General features: G+C 43.9%; 1 protein-coding gene across 1 annotated transcript in view; it reads right to left on the bottom strand.

Annotated features, from left to right (window-relative positions):
- Positions 1-18,401, bottom strand: part of STT3B (STT3 oligosaccharyltransferase complex catalytic subunit B) — a 190,091-nt gene that overhangs the window by 60,605 nt on the left and 111,085 nt on the right. The window contains exon 5 of the mRNA XM_040353087.1: positions 16,848-16,947. Coding sequence (XP_040209021.1) covers positions 16,848-16,947 — 100 coding nt within the window. The remainder of the gene's footprint in view (positions 1-16,847; positions 16,948-18,401) is intronic.

Consider the following 18,401-nt stretch of genomic DNA (forward strand, 5'->3'; position numbering starts at 1 on the left):
TGTATATACTATTAGAGGTTGAATCTGGTAATCAGACTCCGTTCAATTTTTTTTTTTATTTAAAGACAAAATTAAAGAATGTTTTGCAGATTTTCAGACAGAACTGTAATTAATATATTATGTATGAAAGACTACCTTGTGATAGGCAGGAGGCTTGATAAAAAGCTACCTGTGCAATCCATCACTTATGCTAGCCATACAAAAACCAGGTCTTCCTTCCTTCCAAAAAAAAATATCTGAGCTCTGAAGAGGGGACACCTCTTGAAACGCATCAGCTTTCTTTGGATTCAACATCCTACAACTGTTATTACTGGCCAGCGGATCTTGCTGGATGGTGGGTTTATACAATTTGCTTGACTTCACCATCTGTTTGTTTTTAACTTTTTGCAATATTAAAGTGTCGCAAAGGTAATGTGCTAGGCTGGTGCTCCCTCTGTTCTTTTTTCTTTTGGGAGTTTTTTGGGGTTTCCCCTGACCTGTGGAGAGTGGCAGAACAGCTGATGCAGGAGCATTAGATTTTCCTTTTATAGTATAGAGTGCCCCTATAGCAAATAAAATACAATTCTGCCTTTAGAACCAACCACTCACTTCCTGCCCAGGACTACATGTCCCGTGAGGCATTGCTCTCACGTCCACAAGTTCTCAGGCACTTAATGACATGTATAGATGGTGTACTGAGCTGTATGTGTGCTGCACTGCATTTCCTGATATGTAAACAAATAAGGCATTCTGCATGCAGGCCAACTGACCGGCTGGCCAATTAATCGATTAGTTGTTGATCAATTAGTTGTTGATCAATTAGTTGTTGATCAATTAGTTGTTGATCAATTAGTTGTTGATCAATTAGTTGTTGATCAATTAGTTGTTGATCAATTAGTTGTTGATCAATTAGTTGTTGATCAATTAGTTGTTGATCAATTAGTTGTTGATCAATTAGTTGTTGATCAATTAGTTGTTGATCAATTAGTTGTTGATCAATTAGTTGTTGATCAATTAGTTGTTGATCAATTAGTTGTTGATCAATTAGTTGTTGATCAATTAGTTGTTGATCAATTAGTTGTTGATCAATTAGTTGTTGATCAATTAGTTGTTGATCAATTAGTTGTTGATCAATTAGTTGTTGATCAATTAGTTGTTGATCAATTAGTTGTTGATCAATTAGTTGTTGATCAATTAGTTGTTGATCAATTAGTTGTTGATCAATTAGTTGTTGATCAATTAGTTGTTGATCAATTAGTTGTTGATCAATTAGCTGTTGATCAATTAGCTGTTGATCAATTAGCTGTTGATCAATTAGCTGTTGATCAATTAGCTGTTGATCAATTAGCTGTTTTGGCCTTACCAGCCTTTAACATTAATAACTTTCAGGTCTCAGGGAACCCCTGCTAATAATTACTATGCTTACAGCTCATGTGACATTACCCTGATGGACACTGGAAATAAAGCTCCCCTTACTTGTAGTCACAGGACAGAATACCCCCCTTACAGATAAAGATCACTGGTGTCAGCAGGTACTTCTTACTTGGTAAGTACGCCAAGCCAAGGTCCCTTTCCAGGGGGGAAAGGGGGGAAGGAAAAAAAAAAAAAAAAAAAAAAAGCAGAGTTCCAGCCTGGGGATTTTTTTTTTTTTTTTAAGTCAGCAGCTACAAATACCAAAGCTTACCTGTCCAGGGAGCCTGGGCCAGATAAAACGGAAGTGATGTACCTCGCCACGGCGACATAGGATGGAAGTCACAGGAAAAAAAAATACAAAAACAAGGTGGTGGGGTGGTCAACTGTTTAAGACTAAGTTTTTTTTTTTTCCCTGGAACACCACTTTCAAGTGCTATTTGGGCCACACAGTATACTTTGAATAAACAGATACACTGAACCCTCTCAACCAGGATTCCTTGAGTAGTAGCGAGCACTGGCAAACTGATCTTCCTTACAGTGACCACCAATGTTGGTTAACATTTTAACCATCTGTTACTATTATGCTTTTCATTTTAAAATTATTACAGAAAATTAATAGAGCAGTGGACTCTAAGCTGCGGCCGAGGGCCAGATTTAGCCCTTTGCCAGCCTTTATCTGGCCCTTGGGGGCACTACTCCGCCCAATAATATGGTGCCCTATTCTTCCCCCTGACACCAACGGTGAGGCATAATTCCTGTCACTGACACCAATGATGGGGCATTATTCCTCCCACTGACACAATGGAGTCCCGTTTCTTCCACTGACACCAACAGTGGGGCATAATTATTTTCAATTACACTAATGACTGGGCATTATTACTTCCTCTTATATCAATGATAGGGCACGATTCCTCTTACTGACACCAACAATAGGGCACCGTTTCTTTCACTGATAATCAAATGATGGGGAACCATTCCTTCTATTGACACCAACAATGGGGCCCAATGTCTCCAACTGACACCAACAGTGGGGCATAATTCTTGCCACTGACACTAATGATCAGGGCATTACTCCTTCCTCGAACATCAATGATGGGGCACTACTACTAGTACCAATAATAGAGCACTACTCCTCCTACTGACCACCAAGCCTAAAGGCCATGCGTATTCTCAATAATGCTGGACATTTTCGACAACCACCAGCCACAATCCAGTCCAGAGTCTGAAAAACAGAAAATTGGCCCTTTGTTTGAATAGTTTGGCGACCCCTGGTATAGAGCTCAAGAGTGTGAATTTAACATGGCATGCCTTAAGTTTCTTATGATAAAAAAGATTCTACACCACACTCCATATACCATGAGTTGAAGGTAAAATGTTTATCAGGGTTCCTACAGGGTAAAAAAGGTTGAGAAAAGCTATACTAAGGAGCAAGTCTAGACCACGACATAACAAATACCCTCAATTCTCTTTTATAAACATGTCATTATCGGTCTAAGATTTGTAGTTAAAAAAAAAAAAAAAAAACAATCTGAATGCTGTACAAGTACACCATGTACTTTAACTGAGCAGGTTGTCAAGATCTACAAGCATAGAGTTTACAGGTCAAAATGTTCATTAGCCACCAGCTCCAGCTATAGTTGGGCTTATCCAACCCGTCTGAAGATGAACTACTCCACTAAATGAATAAATCTAAATTTTAGAAGAAATAAAACTTGGTCTTAAAATACTTTCCCTAATTGCTGATGCCAGGTGAAGTTAGAATTTTCTTTCTATTGCAGGCAATTCTTCATCATGTCAGTATGTCACAGCTGAGCAGATCTGAAGAAGGAAAACGTTTTGCTCCCCTGATCCGGTACAATCTTACTTTAGTCTACAATATACAACTTATGCAGTCAGCCAATGTTGTAGGAATGTAGAGGGCAAGTAAAAAACACATAGTAAATGACTGTAAAGGTTACTACACCACATTTCAGCTACCTTACAAATGAAAAGAATGGATGTAGGACTGTACTTAGGAATGTCAACTAAATTTAAAGTTCCCATGTCCAGACCAGAGATCTTAAAAGCATATCTAAACTCAAGAACAAATTGATAGCATTAAAGTTTACCGGTTACTAGGTATGGTGGCTGCATTATTTTTCTTCTTTCACACTCCTAACCCTTTTATTTTAAGCTGGCAATTCTGCCATTACAGTGGTTGTAAACCCTTACAGACCACTTTTCCCTACAGGAAAGCCTATAACAAGTCTTACCTGTACTGGAAAGATCTCCTAAACCTGCACGGTTTAGGAGATATTTACCATATACGCCAACGTCATTGGCGCATGCACGCTTCAGTAAAGGCATGATTGTGCCGTTTCTATAGGGCTTGTGCTGTGACCATCGCCCCTTGCTCAGGAGTGATGTCATGCCACTCCTGCCAGTCACAGTGCTGGAGTCCGCGGCCCCGGAAGAGGGATGTTTCCACCAGCGGAAACATCGCAGACTTTGTTTGCAGGTAAGCGTCACGTAATGGGCTAGTGTGCGATGCATACTAGCCCATTATGCTTTTACTTAGCAGGGGAATAAAGAGGAAGTAAAACCCATCAGGGTTTACTTCCCCTTTAATTCAGCTCAATGCTGCATCGTTCCATGCCTGACTTGTAGAGCTGCTGCCCCCTTTCCTGATGCAAATGTGGACACATTTCTTTGTACCCCTAAAACTTCTTGAAACAATGCTTCATTCCTCCTGAAAAGTGGATGACATTAAGATCAACTGTTTCATTGCCTTTGGTACGTCACAAAGCAAAGAGTGGGCAAAATGTTAAATTATTGCTTATTCTACAAAGATGTTCTGAAATGGACTGGACCGATTTGTCGTTAACCATAGAAAAAAAAAAAAAAAAATGCGAATATGAGATTTCAAACCATTTTCTGTCAGTTGTATCATGTCTCAATCTTGTAATCAGCCAGCCTATTTAATTCTAGAAAGTCTGCCATTTTGTATCATTGTGTGCACCACACTGAATATGGAACAGAGCATGCAAAGGAGACAGTTGTCCAAGAAGATCAGAAAGAAAAGATTAAACCAGCATGCCAAAGGCTACAAGAACATCTCCAAGCAGCTTAATGTTGCTTTGACTTTGGTTGCACTTGCAATTAATATCTGTAGGAGTATAGCCAACTGCTCGAGACATGGCTGCAAGAGAAAAACAGATCCTGGATTGAACAGAAAGATAATTGTATACCCTTGGCTCTGTCTACCAACTGAACTCCAAGGTCAAGGTATATTAGAGCGTGATCGCACATCTGCTGCTTTTTGAGAGAGTGGGCTCTAAAGCCGAGCACCCCAGATGATTCCACTGTCGAAACGCAAAACAAAACTGGAGTTTGTGGCAAGTCACATCGGCTCTATGAGTTAAACATGGAGGAAGCACTGTTTTGGGGCTGCATCTAGCACAGGGTGGCTAAAATCTGCACAGAGTATAATGAAATGTCAAAATCATGAAGGAAGTTTGGGGCAAAACGTACTGACCAGTGCCTGAAAGCTCTGCCTCACCCCAAGGTCATAGGTCAGTGATGGCAAACATTGGCATTTCCCCATGATGCTCAAGCACTCTGCAGTGTAGTGGAGCATCATGGGAAATGTGGTTTAAAAAAATCTGGGGTGCCAAGGTTCGCCATCATTGTCATAGGTACTTCAATAGGATAAGGACACAAGACACAGCTAAAAAGTGCCTACGAATGGCTAAAAGCAAAAACACCAGACTACATTGAAGTAGCCTTCTATGAGCCCTGATCTGAATCCCATCAAACATCTGAAATGGCCATGGCGGCCTTCGGGCTCTTTCACACGGAGCGGACCGTTTCTGGGTCCGCTCCGTGTGTCCGCGGGGATCCCCGCTCAGCTGTCGGCGGATAGGGCGGTCCCCGCACACAGTGCAGGGACCGCCCTGTCTCTGCTCCGCTGTCCCCTATGGGGGACCGGATGCAGACGGACCGTCTGTCCGTCTGCATCCGGTCCGTTCCGCCGAACGGAAGAAAAATAGGGTTTCTTCCGTTCGGAAAAGCGGATCCCGACTGACGCGGACGCTAGCGGATTCTCCATCCGCTAACGGACGCGTTCCCATAGGGATTCATTACAAGTCCGTTAACGGACTTGTAATGAGCGGACGAACGGTCCGCTAGTGTGAAAGGACCCTAAGAGACAAATATGAACTGGTAGCCTTTTACCCACCAATACAAGCCCCAGCCTTGCCTCAATGCAGGTTGTGTCAAGAACAACAAGAGACATATTACAAAGTCAGAGAGATGATCATATGTTAAAAATCTAGTTCAGAACAACATATCTAGGGCCGAAACAACTAATCGATTAATCAACAACTAATCGATTATGAAATTAATCGATTACAACAGCTGCTGCGTATTTGGAAAGGGCAAGGACTTTTTAAAGCAAAACAGTGCTATTTTGTTTTTTTGGTTCAATATACTTCAATGGAGAAGCTGCAGAAAAGCATGTAATGTGTTTTTGCGGCAATTTGTGTTTTGTAATCTGCCCAACAAATTGGCCAAAGAAATTTTTAAAATGCAATTTTTTTTTTTTGTTAAGGCTATTATCCGATCGAAACAATAATCGGCCAACTAATCGATTATGAAAATAATCGTTAGTTGCAGCCCTCAACATATCCAATTACAGCAACCCTTTTGTGCTCGAGGAGCGACACTACCATGTAGATTCGATCCATTAACATGAAGCATCTTGTGAAGATCAGTATCTAGCAGTAATGTCACTTACAGAAATGTTCTAAATACATTTTTGAAGCATTTACATTTTCAAAAACCACAGCAACAAAAACGTATAGCAAACCTGCATGGGCAACAAAGTACCGTGTTTCCCCGAAAATAAGCCCGGGTCTTATATTAATTATGCCAACAAAAGACACAGTAGGGCTTATTTTTGGGGTAGGTCTTACCATGTAATGTGCTGTCTTCTCTCCCCCTCTCCCTCCCTGCCTGCCAGGAATTCCCAGTGTGATCCGAGTTAAAATGATTGTAAAAACCTACAATCCACTCTATTACAGTATTATATAATGTACAATGTGTGTGTTCCTGTATGTAATATAATTGTGCCAAATACCTTTGTTATAGCGCCATTCTGCGCTTCTGTGACCCGCCGGAGCTCTCTTTCCCGCATTTATATTTCAGAAACACACACATTGTACATCATATAATACTGTAATAGAGTGGATTACAGGATTTTACAAGCATTTACAACTAGGGCTTATTTTCGGGGTAGGGCTTATATTGCATCCCTCCTGGAAAATAACGCTAGGTCTTATTTTCAGGGTAGGTCTTATTTTTGGGGAAACAGGGTATGCAAGCAGAAAATAGCAAGCATGATGTATTTCTATAGTCATTTTTACAGTCACAGGGTTTTTTGAGAGAGAAGTCTGATAAACTAGTGAAAAAAATATAAAGACAATCACATCTGTAAAGCGATTTAATCTCATAGGTCAGCTATGTCAATGTGAGCTACTGTTTAAAAATCGAGAAGAAAAAAAAATGGGAGCAGGAAATCAACTGAATTCTAAACTTGCCATATAGGAGGTCCCTTATTTCCCCTAACACAATACCAACATCTCTCCAATCTATAGCGGACAAGAAACAACCATTTCTAAAGAACCCAATACCACAAAATGATGAAATGTGAAAGTTCCATTTAGAAAGCAATGAAATGCTAGGTTGTTGACGTTCCAGTAATTGCAAAGATGAACACCCAATACCATTCTTCAACTGCACTTTGCTTGTACAATTACTGCCTCTGTTTTAATCACTGTACATTCTAAAGGAATTAAAATTCTACAGATTTTACTCCTTTTCCCACTGTGCTACCATCCTAAAATTCCCCCATACGATTTAAAAGTCAACTTTAGCTACAACCTATATTTCAGTTCTAGGTGGACTCCAATTGAGGTACCAGCTAGGGGCAATTTCACACTCTTGGCATAAAACAAGAGATGTAAGGGTACAGAATGGCATTCATTAGCAATGCACCGAAAAATCAGCTGATAATGGTGTTGGCTGCATTTTGCTGATGAGAAAAGGCACCAAAACGCATGTGTTTTACCACAATTTTACTGTGCTTATAACGTGATTTTTTCATGGGTTGTTTGACTCAAAAAAAACACATGAAAAACATAACACGGTGCATTGCTTAATTTTCAATGCATTTCAACGGGGAGGTGCGTTTTTTTAACTGACCAAAAATGCAGCAAGATTTTTAACACAATGGAAGTGCAACAGACCAGTGTGAAGCTATACATAGAATTTCTAAGGATGCATTATTCTTGAGCTTTTCTTGCGCTGAAGGTGCCAATAATAAAAACAAATTCATATTAATTTAAATTGATATTAGTTTAAAAAAAATAAAAGGTTGTGTGTATGTAGATACGTGTGTGCGCGTGTGTATATACACACACACAAACACATTTTTATTTTTTATTTTCGCCAAGTGCATCCGGCATTTTCAGCACCAGAGTTAATGCTAGCATTCATGATGCTAGTTAAAGCGGGGGTTCACCCTAAAAAAAAAAAAATTCCTTTATCTACCATACAAACGAGCATACTAGCGTAAGCTACAGTATGCCTTTTTTTTGCGCTGTACTTACGGTTTAATCCGTAACTTTAGTTTCAGACTCCGGCTGGGAAATGGGCGTTCCTATGAAGAGGGGTACATGATTGACGTCCAGCTATGGCGCGTCATGCCTTCCGAAAAAAGCCGAAATAGGACGCGGACATATATACGGCGCCTGCGCAGTCAGCTCCTAGTCTGTGCGCAGGCGCTGTATAGCGCCGTGAAGAGCCGAGTCCTACTCTGGCTATTTTCGGAACGTGTGACGCGCCATAGCCGGCCGTCAATCATGGTCCACTCTTTATAGGAACGCCTACTCCCCGCGGGTGTCTGAAACTAAAGTTACGGATTAAACCGTAAGGACAGTGCAAAAAAAAAGGCATACTGTAGCTGATGCTAGTATGCTAGTTTGGATGGTATAAAGTTGTGTTTTTGGGTGAACCTCCGCTTTAACATTCTAGAAAAACATTCAAGGAGGGGGGGGGGGAAATGTGCTACCAAGTAATCAAGCCAAGTGTGTCTTTTTGGAAGGGAATTTGGAACAACAAGCTTGCAACAAATGCAAGATGTACCTTAAAGTGGAAGTAAACCCACTCTTATCCTTTCTAAACTACTGCCATAGTGCTGATCTATAAGGATATACATGTCTCCTGCATGAATCCTTGCCTGTCAAATGTTTCCCCTCTGTCTGTTCCAAGAGCTGAAAAACTGCAGATTCTGTGGGTGGATCTGTTGTCTGGAGCTCGATGGGTGGAGTCGTGATGTCAGTAGACTGCTGCCGCTGCCCTCCTCTACACTCCCCTTGTCAACATGCATTTTGTCCTGTGCATTCCTTACACTAGATTCTTCTATGATCACTAACATTCAGTCAAAATCCAGAAAAGTAACCACATGACTTCAGAAAAGGAGGGGGGGGGGGAATTAAAAAATAATGCCCGTCTCCAAGCTAGTGCATGAGATCTGCAAATAACCTGTCATTCACAGCAAGGGGGCAGAACGGACTAAGGTTTTTCTCTGTTAGTCCGTTTTATCTCACTGAACAATAAAAGAGGCTTGCTCAGAGCTGGATTAACTGTGTCAAGACTGGGCACAGATGATAGGAAAATATATAAAACAAAAGTGCATTCAGCGCAAATGTATAGATCAAAAAATAAATACTAAATTAAGTGACAGACCCACTGGGTTCGGATCACCAGCAATGCCAGCTGAACACTACGGAATAATCGCAAAAATCCAGGGAGATACGATAATAAGTGAAATTAGTGCAGCGCAAAACTTGAAAAAATATATATATGTGATGCTGGTATATAACCAGCAAATTTAACAGTCCAAATATATGAATTCAGAATAATGGTCCAAAGTCCATAATGTCGAAAAAATTGATGAAATAGATATCCACCACGTGATAAAGAGATTTTTAATACAGCTTACCTGTAAAATCTTTTTCTTGGAGTACATCACGGGACACAGAGCGGCATATTCATTACTATGTGGGTTATATGGAGTACCTTCAGGTGATGGACACTGGCAATCTCAAACAGGAAATGCCCCTCCCTATATAACCCCCTCCCATAGGAGGAGTACCTCAGTTTTGTAGCAAGCAGTATGCCTCCCAAAATGGTCCCCATAAGAGGGGTGGGAGCTCTGTGTCCCGTGATGTACTCCAAGAAAAAGATTTTACAGGTAAGCTGTATTAAAAATCTCTTTCTTTATCGTACATCACGGGACACAGAGCGGCATATTCATTACTATGTGGGATGTCCCAAAGCAATGCTTACAATGAGGGGAGGGAGAACATCTTCCAAAGACAAAAGGATTTAATTTAGAGATATACTCAAATCATAATAAATCCAACTTAGTTGAGAAAAAATAATTTTAAATTTAACTCAAAGGGGAGCCCCCCGGAATCCGAGGGTCTCAAACTGCAGCCTGCAGCACTGCCTGCCCAAAGGCTGTATCAGTATTCCTTCTTACGTCCAACTGGTAGAATTTTGTAAACGTGTGGACAGAAGACCAGGTTGCCGCCTTGCAAACTTGAGCCATAGAGATCTGGTGGTGTGCTGCCCAGGAGGCGCCCATGGCCCTGGTAGAATGAGCCTTTAATGATAACGGAGGAGGCAACCCCTTCAAGCCGTAGGCCTGAGTGATTAACTGTTTAATCCACCTCGAGATGGTGGATTTTGCAGCTGCCTGCCCCTTCTTGGGCCCATCCGGTAAAATGAACAACACATCTGTTTTCCGGATCTTCTCTGTAGCTTTAAGATAGGCCTTCATGGCCCTGACAATATCCAAGGTATGCAGCAACCCTTCCTTTCTGGAAGTAGGTTTAGGAAAGAAGGATGGTAATACCAAATCCTGGTTTAGATGAAAACTGGATATAACCTTCGGTAGGAAGGAAGGATGAGGGCGGAGAACGACCTTGTCCTTATGTAAAATAAGATATGGTTCCTTACAGGATAAGGCTGCCAGTTCCGATACTCTTCTGGCGGAAACTATGGCGACCAAAAATACTAACTTCCTTGTCAGTAAAACCAAAGGAATTTCAGCCAACGGCTCAAAAGGTTGTTTCTGTAAACTTGACAGAACAAGATTTAAATCCCACGGACAAAGCGGGGATTTAACTGGAGGATTAATACGTAAGACCCCTTGAAGGAAGGTCTTAACTAGCGCGTGGGTGGCCAGCGGCCGCTGAAACCACACTGACAAAGCTGAAATCTGTCCTTTGATTGTGCTTAATGCCAGTCCTTTGTCCACTCCTAGCTGGAGAAAACTTAATACTCTATCGATGGTAAACTTGCGAGAAAGCCATCGCTTGGACTCACACCAGCCTACATAGGCCTTCCAGACCCTGTAATAAATCACCCTAGAGACCGGTTTCCTGGCTCTGATTAGGGTAGAGATTACTTTTTGAGACAGACCTCTACCCCTGAGAATCAGGGATTCAGCTTCCAGGCCATCAAATTTAGATGCCGTAAGGCAGGGTGGAGGATCGGACCTTGCGATAGCAGGTCTGGCCGTAGAGGAAGAGTCCAAGGGTCTCCCACTACCATCTTCAGGATTAGTGAATACCATGCCCTTCTGGGCCATGCTGGAGCTACCAGGATGACTGGTATGTGCTCCACCCTGATCCTGCGCAGCAGGCGGGGTAATAACTGGAGCGGGGGAAAAACAAAGAAGTTTGAACTGATGCCAAGGGCAAACCAGCGCATCGGTTCCGCAGGCCATCGGATCCCTTGAGCGGGATATGAACCTGTCTAGCTTCTTGTTGAGTCTCGATGCCATGACATCCACGTCCGGCACTCCCCATCTTTGGCAGAGTGCCTGAAAGATTTGTGGATGTAGAGACCATTCCCCCGGCAACAGAGTCTGGCGACTTAAGAAGTCCACCTGAAGGTTGTCCACTCCTGGAATAAATATTGCCGATATGCAGGGCACATGAGCCTCTGCCCACAGGAGAATCAAGCTCACCTCTCTCTGAGTGGCTTGACTCTTGGTTCCCCCTTGGTGATTTATGTATGCCACGGCCGTGGCATTGTCTGATTGAATTCTCACCGGGAACCCCTGCAATTTGGACGTCCAAGCCCTGAGGGCTAGTCGAGCAGCTCTGAGCTCCAAGATGTTGATGGGCAACTGCCTCTCTGGCTTTGCCCAAGTACCCTGGCGAGTGCAACCATCCAAAATTGCTCCCCAGCCCGTCAGGCTGGCATCTGTGGTTACTATCTTCCAAGCCACTGGGCTGAAAGACTTCCCCTTCACTAGATTCTGAGGGTCTAACCACCAACACAGACTTTGTCGGACTCTTGATGAGAGCGGCAAAGGGATATCCAAGGCCTGTGGCCTCCTGCTCCATGCTGACAGGATGGCTGCCTGCAGGATGCGAGTGTGGCTCTGGGCGTACGGTACCGCCTCGAATGTGGCCACCATCTTGCCTAGTAACCGCATACATATGGGCGAATAGTCGGTTCTTTCTTGCTTAGAACCAGTAGGATTAATTCCTTGATGGCTTTGACCTTTATCAGAGGTAGAAACACCCTTTGTTGTTCTGTGTCTAACCTCATGCCGAGATATTCCAACTGCCTTGTGGGTTGGAATGCTGACTTTTCTCGATTTAGGATCCAGCCGAACCTCTCGAGGTACTGGACCGTGAGGGCCACTGCTCGTTCCAAGCCAGGAGACGAGTGATCTATGACTAGGAGGTCGTCCAGGTACGCTAGGATCGTGACCCCTTGGATCCTTAGCCTGGCTAGGATTGGAGCTAGGACCTTCGTGAACACCCGGGGGGCCGTAGCCAACCCAAAGGGAAGCGCCACGAATTGGAAATGACGCGAAGCCACCATAAAGCGTAGAAATCTTTGATGTGGCTGATAAATTGGAACATGAAGGTAGGCATCCTTTATGTCTATGGATGCCATGAAGTCGTCATTCTGGAGTGTGGCAGCTGCTGACCGCACGGATTCCATCCGAAATGAGCGGACCTTTAGGTATGCATTTACCATCTTTAGGTCCAAAATTGGCCTGACATCTCCTTTGGACTTTGGGATGATGAATAGGTTGGAGTAGAAACCCAGCCCTTGTTCTAGGACTGGTACCTCTACTATTACTTCCTGGGAGAGTAGATGATTCAATGCCGTCATTAATGCGGCTCCCTTCTCCGGATCGTTTGGAACCCTTGACTCCTGGAAATGAGGAGGAGGAAACTTTAGGAAGTCTAGTTTGTAGCCCGTAGCCACGGAAGACCGTACCCATCTGTCGGGAATGCTGGCTTCCCAAACCTCTGAAAAGAGACGCAGCCTTCCCCCCACCCTCGTGGGTGGGGGCGCCCCTTCATAAGGTCGGCTTGGGGGCTGGTTTTGCTGGTTTGCGAAACCACTGCTTCTTGCCTCTAGCGGCCTGTCCCTGCGATACCTCTACCCCTGCTTTTAAGTAGTGCTTCCAAGCGTTTATCAACCGGATCCTTGAACACCTGTATGTTTTCTACAGGGCAGGTTAAAGATTTGTTAACACATGAGATGGCTGCGTCCACCGCCGGGGTTGCCCATCTCTTGGAAAATTTATCTTCCATAGGATATAAGGCAGAGAATCTTTTAGGTGGTAAAAAGATTCTATCTGGCTTGGTCCAATCTTGGAACATAACTTCCTCTAGCAGAGGATGGATCGGAAAAACTGCGTTGTTTTGAGGCGCCTTTAGTGAGCCCAAAGCTGAAACAGTCGATACTTGGAGATCTGGTACTGGCAAGTTGAATGCACTATGGACCAAGTCCGTTAAGGCTTGAACCCACCAGCTCTCCCCTTGGGAGGCTGCCCCAGACTCCCCTGTATCCGGATCCTCGATCCCCGAACCTGCTTGGTCCTTGTCCATAAGGTCGTCCAATTCCCCTGCGGAAAGGACCTCCTCCTCTGAGGGTCCACGCTCGGGCGACGGAGATCTATTCCGTTTTCTGTCCCGCATAGCCTTTGGCTATCATCTTTTCCATTCTTTTTTCCATCTCCTTTAAGGAGGTGGACAGTACCTCGTCCGTGACCACCCTAGGGTTGGACTGACCCGTGCCAGCTCCAGCCCCAGATCCCGATGGTCCCATCAAGGCTCCCTCTCGGGAAAGCAGCGGCATAACTTTGTCCGAGACCTCAGACTCTCTGGGGGAATCCCCACCTCTTGTACCCTCTGAACCAGACGCCATGGTACAATACCGAGGTACGCCCGCTAACTTATCGGTGTTTGGAACTATAAATAGTTATTGCCCAAAAACCCGTTTGGGGGATAAAAAATGCCTTCTTTCCCTTTAAGGTTTTTTTTTTTTTTTTTTTTTTTCAAACCCACGAGAGAAAAAACATTCTGTCCCCCTTAGTAGTATTGCCAAAAAACTGCTGAGATAGAAAAGAACAGCCTAACTCTAGGCTCCAGGACAGTCTTATTGAAGACTGTAATATCTGTTTTGGCCACTGTGTGTCCTCGGCGCCCCGTGCTGCCGCTCTGGTCTCTTCCTCTCTCAGTTTCCAGCATACACTGAGCTGGGAACAAATGGAAGGGCCGCCCCTTCCTTTAACATGCTGGCCCGCCCTTCCCCCCTCAGCTAACGGCGCGAAATTGCGCCCATATCACGGGGACGCCCGCGCGCCCGCCGGCGGGGGGGGGGGGGGGTGGGGGTAAGGAGACCACACGAGGAGGCAGTTTATCCCCGTCTCCAGGCTAGGAGGAAAAACCATGGCAGCAATCGCCTGGAGGCTTTGCAGGTAAGCACAGCTCTCTTTACACACACACACACACACAGGCTTCTTTCTCAATGTTGCAATACTACCAGGGAGTTCACCTTTTATGGGGAATACACAGAGCCATTCTATCTTTAAGACATGTGACTTACTTTGCCAGATGCAGCGCATAACTTTAGGCATGTCCCCTGTGAACCCCCCAGAAAAACCTGCTAAGAACCAAGTTCCGCAAGCTTCCCCTCACTTACCTGCTCCATGCCGCAGGACTTTGCAAAGCAAGAGGCCCAATCTTCCCCCATCTCCGTGGGGCATTGACCTTCAGGCCCTGGGTTCCTATGAAGGATCCACTGTCCTGGGCCCATATAGCACTCTGGCAACAGAAACATTAGGCCCCCAAAGGTTTCTAAGTTCTGGGCCCAGGGTCCAGCTCTCTAAAAAGAAAAGCATTATGGGCTATACCCCTTTGGTTTGGGGTCCGGTTACTGACCACTTTAGCGCTGAGGCCTTTGGACAGAACCGGTTAGCCCACCTAATCCCAAGGATGTGGAGGCGAGCTAAACCATGACCAACACCTAAGACACTGGCGTAAAAACTGAGGTACTCCTCCTATGGGAGGGGGTTATATAGGGAGGGGCATTTCCTGTTTGAGATTGCCAGTGTCCATCACCTGAAGGTACTCCATATAACCCACATAGTAATGAATATGCCGCTCTGTGTCCCGTGATGTACGATAAAGAAAAACCACCGCACTTAACGTGATCCCTCCACCGTTAGGAATGGCTACTCTCACCTTCATGCGTGGACCACTGAATTAACAAATGGTCAATTAGGCAGGTCTCACAATAAACAGGAACCAGGCTGATGTATTAGATCCTCATTTAGGCAACCATACCGCATGGGACAGGTACATAGAAAAAGATATCACAGACTAAGTGCTCTCTGTTGCAATAGGTAAAATTTATTCACACAAGAATATAGAGGTCAGGCTACTCACATTTGGCCAGACTCAAAACGGCATGTAGTACAATCATAGACAGATGTAGACGGCTGAAGAGCGACGTGATGTACAGGCTCCTAAACCCCCGGACGCGTTGCGTTATATCAACTTCCTCAGCGGGGGCGGGGCTTCCCCGCTGAAGAAGTTGATATAACGCAACGCGTCCGGGGGTTTAGGAGCCTGTACATCACGTCGCTCTTCAGCTGTCTACATCTGTCTATGATTGTACTACATGCCGTTTTGAGTCTGGCCAAATGTGAGTAGCCTGACCTCTATATTCTTGTGTGAATAAATTTTACCTATTGCAACAGAGAGCACTTAGTCTGTGATATCTTTTTCTATGTACCTGTCCCATGCGGTATGGTTGCCTAAATGAGGATCTAATACATCAGCCTGGTTCCCGTTTATTGTGAGACCTGCCTAATTGACCATTTGTTAATTCAGTGGTCCACGCATGAAGGTGAGAGTAGCCATTCCTAACGGTGGAGGGATCACGTTAAGTGCGGTGGTTTATCACGTGGTGGATATCTATTTCATCTATTTTTTCGACATTATGGACTTTGGGCCATTATTCTGAATTCATATATTTGGACTGTTAAATTTGCTGGTTATATACCAGCATCACATATATATTTTTTTTCAAGTTTTGCGCTGCACTAATTTCACTTATTACAGATGATAGGAAATCTTTTACTCTACATTGTGACAGCAAAAAAATAAAATAAAATTCTGGTTTACATCCATTTTAAAGTAGTTTTAAAGGCTGAAGTTTTTTATTTTTTTTACTTCATGCATCCTATGAAAAAATCTTCAGAGCGCAGCTCTCCCCTTATACTTACCCAAGCCCAATCTCAATCCAGCAATGTGCACAAGAACAGCTGCTCTTCTGCCTCTCTCCCTCCTCATTGACTCAGATACAGTCATGGGAGCCATTGCTTCCCACTGCTGTCAATCACCGCCAGCAAAGGAGGGAGCCTGGCTGAGCTACACTCTGTATCTTATGGATATAGAGTGGGGCTTGAGAGCGAGAATGCACGAGTGCCCACGTAGCAAGTGGCTTGCTATGGGGACACAAAAAATAAACTTTACCTTTAGTATTACTTTAAAATCAATTTACATCAGAATCGTTTTAAATGAACAGGAGATGGTCTTAAATCACCAAAAATTAGGCTGACAAGTGGGCCGGTCTCAAGTTGTAGAGGACAGATATTCCAGCAGCTAAAACCTCCATATCAAGAAGTAGTGGCACACATGAAGATAGAGGCCCGGAACACTGCCACATAACAATTTCGGGTTTTAATAACGGTCGGATGGGGGGGAGCACTGACTGACAAGGTATAGTCATGGGTGGGCTGGTATAGGGAAAGACACGACATGTAGTCACAGCTGACATTGTGTAGAGTGACTGTGGAAACCTAATGAGTGGGTAATGGATTTCATTGAATCCTTCTTTGAAGCACTGCAGCACAGTAAAGTAATTCTTTTTTTTTTTATCTAGCTGACTGCAACAAAACACGTACCAACAATGGCATTTTGTAAAGGTAACTGACAGAAAGAAAATTTCTGCTATTCAACTTAGAGAGGGAATTTTTTTCAAGGGAAATAACCATGTGGAAAATCTTTGCACTTGTAGCTGCTTACCTATGTAGACTCTCTTGCTGTAACGCTGCATCAAAAGCAACACAAACACATGAAGTGGAATAAGATTGATAATAAACACATAGCCACCCCAGGCAGACACCTAGAAGACACAAAGAAAAAACAGACAATAAAATTGCAGTTACAATACAACTCAATCCCTTTACCTGGCCTATGAATGAAAACCGTTAAGTGGGAAGTTGAAATCTACAGAATGGTTTAAAACACCCTAAGGGCTTGTGTCGATGGACTTCTGTTTTTTTAGAACAGATTATGCATTCCTATACAAGTCTATGGGAGTGCAGAACTCACTCAATGTAGGTCAACTGAAGACGAAATACACCTAGCCATGAATTCTGAATGCATAAATCAGTGGGCTTCAAACTGCCACTCTTTGATTGCCTTTATCGGGTCCTTCGGGCACTATTATTTTATCTACCAAGACCAACAATGGGGCAAAATTACAGTCACTGATACCAATAGTGGGGGCACTGTTCCTCCCGTTGACACAAACAACGGGGCACACAATTCCTTCCATTGATACCAACGATGGTCCACTATTCCTCCCACTGACACCAGCTAAAGGGCACAATTCTTCCAAGGATACCAACAATGGGGCACTATTCCTCCACTGACACCAAAGATAGGGCATTGTTTACTCCCACTAGCCCTTGTCCAGCCCCCTTAAAGTCTGAAGAACAGCAAAGTGCCCATTTGTTTAGAAAGTTTGGAAACCCCTGGTATTAAACAAGCCTAAAAAGCCATTGGGTGGCAACGTGGAAGTTCGTCTAGCATACAATTCCACAGTGCCACATCCCAAGTACAGAATGATGATGAAAAGCTTTTTGGAAATATACTTTTAAGGTGCTAACTAAAAATTTGTAAACAAACATTTTACTAATGCATAATCCTAGAATCGGCTAAAAAAATTGCTATGAACATTACAAATGCACCCCTTTAGCTTAGAAGGGACCACCCCCTTGGAACAGGTATGTCCAATATTGGAAAAATTACAAATTCAACACGATAGTCATAAATGGGGGTAGGACCATCATGTTAAAGGAGACATACGGCACCATTGGTGCTGTTCATTCTGAACTCCTTTGACTCGTCTTCAGCCGACAGCGGGCTAAAGTCAGCTGTCCACTGACATCACTCAGGCGGTTCAGGCACTGGATCGATCGCGACTTTACAGTCAAAATGTACCCAGATGCCTGGATCTGCAGCTGGCTCAGCCTCTCAGCGAGCCAGCTTGAGACTGGGCAAGCCGCTCCCTTCACAGCCCAGCGCTCTAGTGAGTGCTGGAAGGGCAGAGCAGAGAGCTGGGGACTGACAGTCACCACTATCTGTTTAGAGTGACGGGGAGAACCAATCGATCAGTGGTGTTTGATCACTCAGTTCTCAGTGCAGAGGCGTCAGGGGTGAGTCAATAGCGGGTCAGAGGAATGGCCGCTGCAGGACAAATGCTCTTTAAAAATTATGATTTAAATCAAGTTGATATAACTCAAGCCTTTTTACTAGTGATTTAAAATTGACTTGAGTTAAATCAAATCTACC

Source organism: Rana temporaria, chromosome 5 (genome assembly GCF_905171775.1).
Source record: "Rana temporaria chromosome 5, aRanTem1.1, whole genome shotgun sequence".
Lineage (NCBI taxonomy): Eukaryota > Metazoa > Chordata > Amphibia > Anura > Ranidae > Rana > Rana temporaria.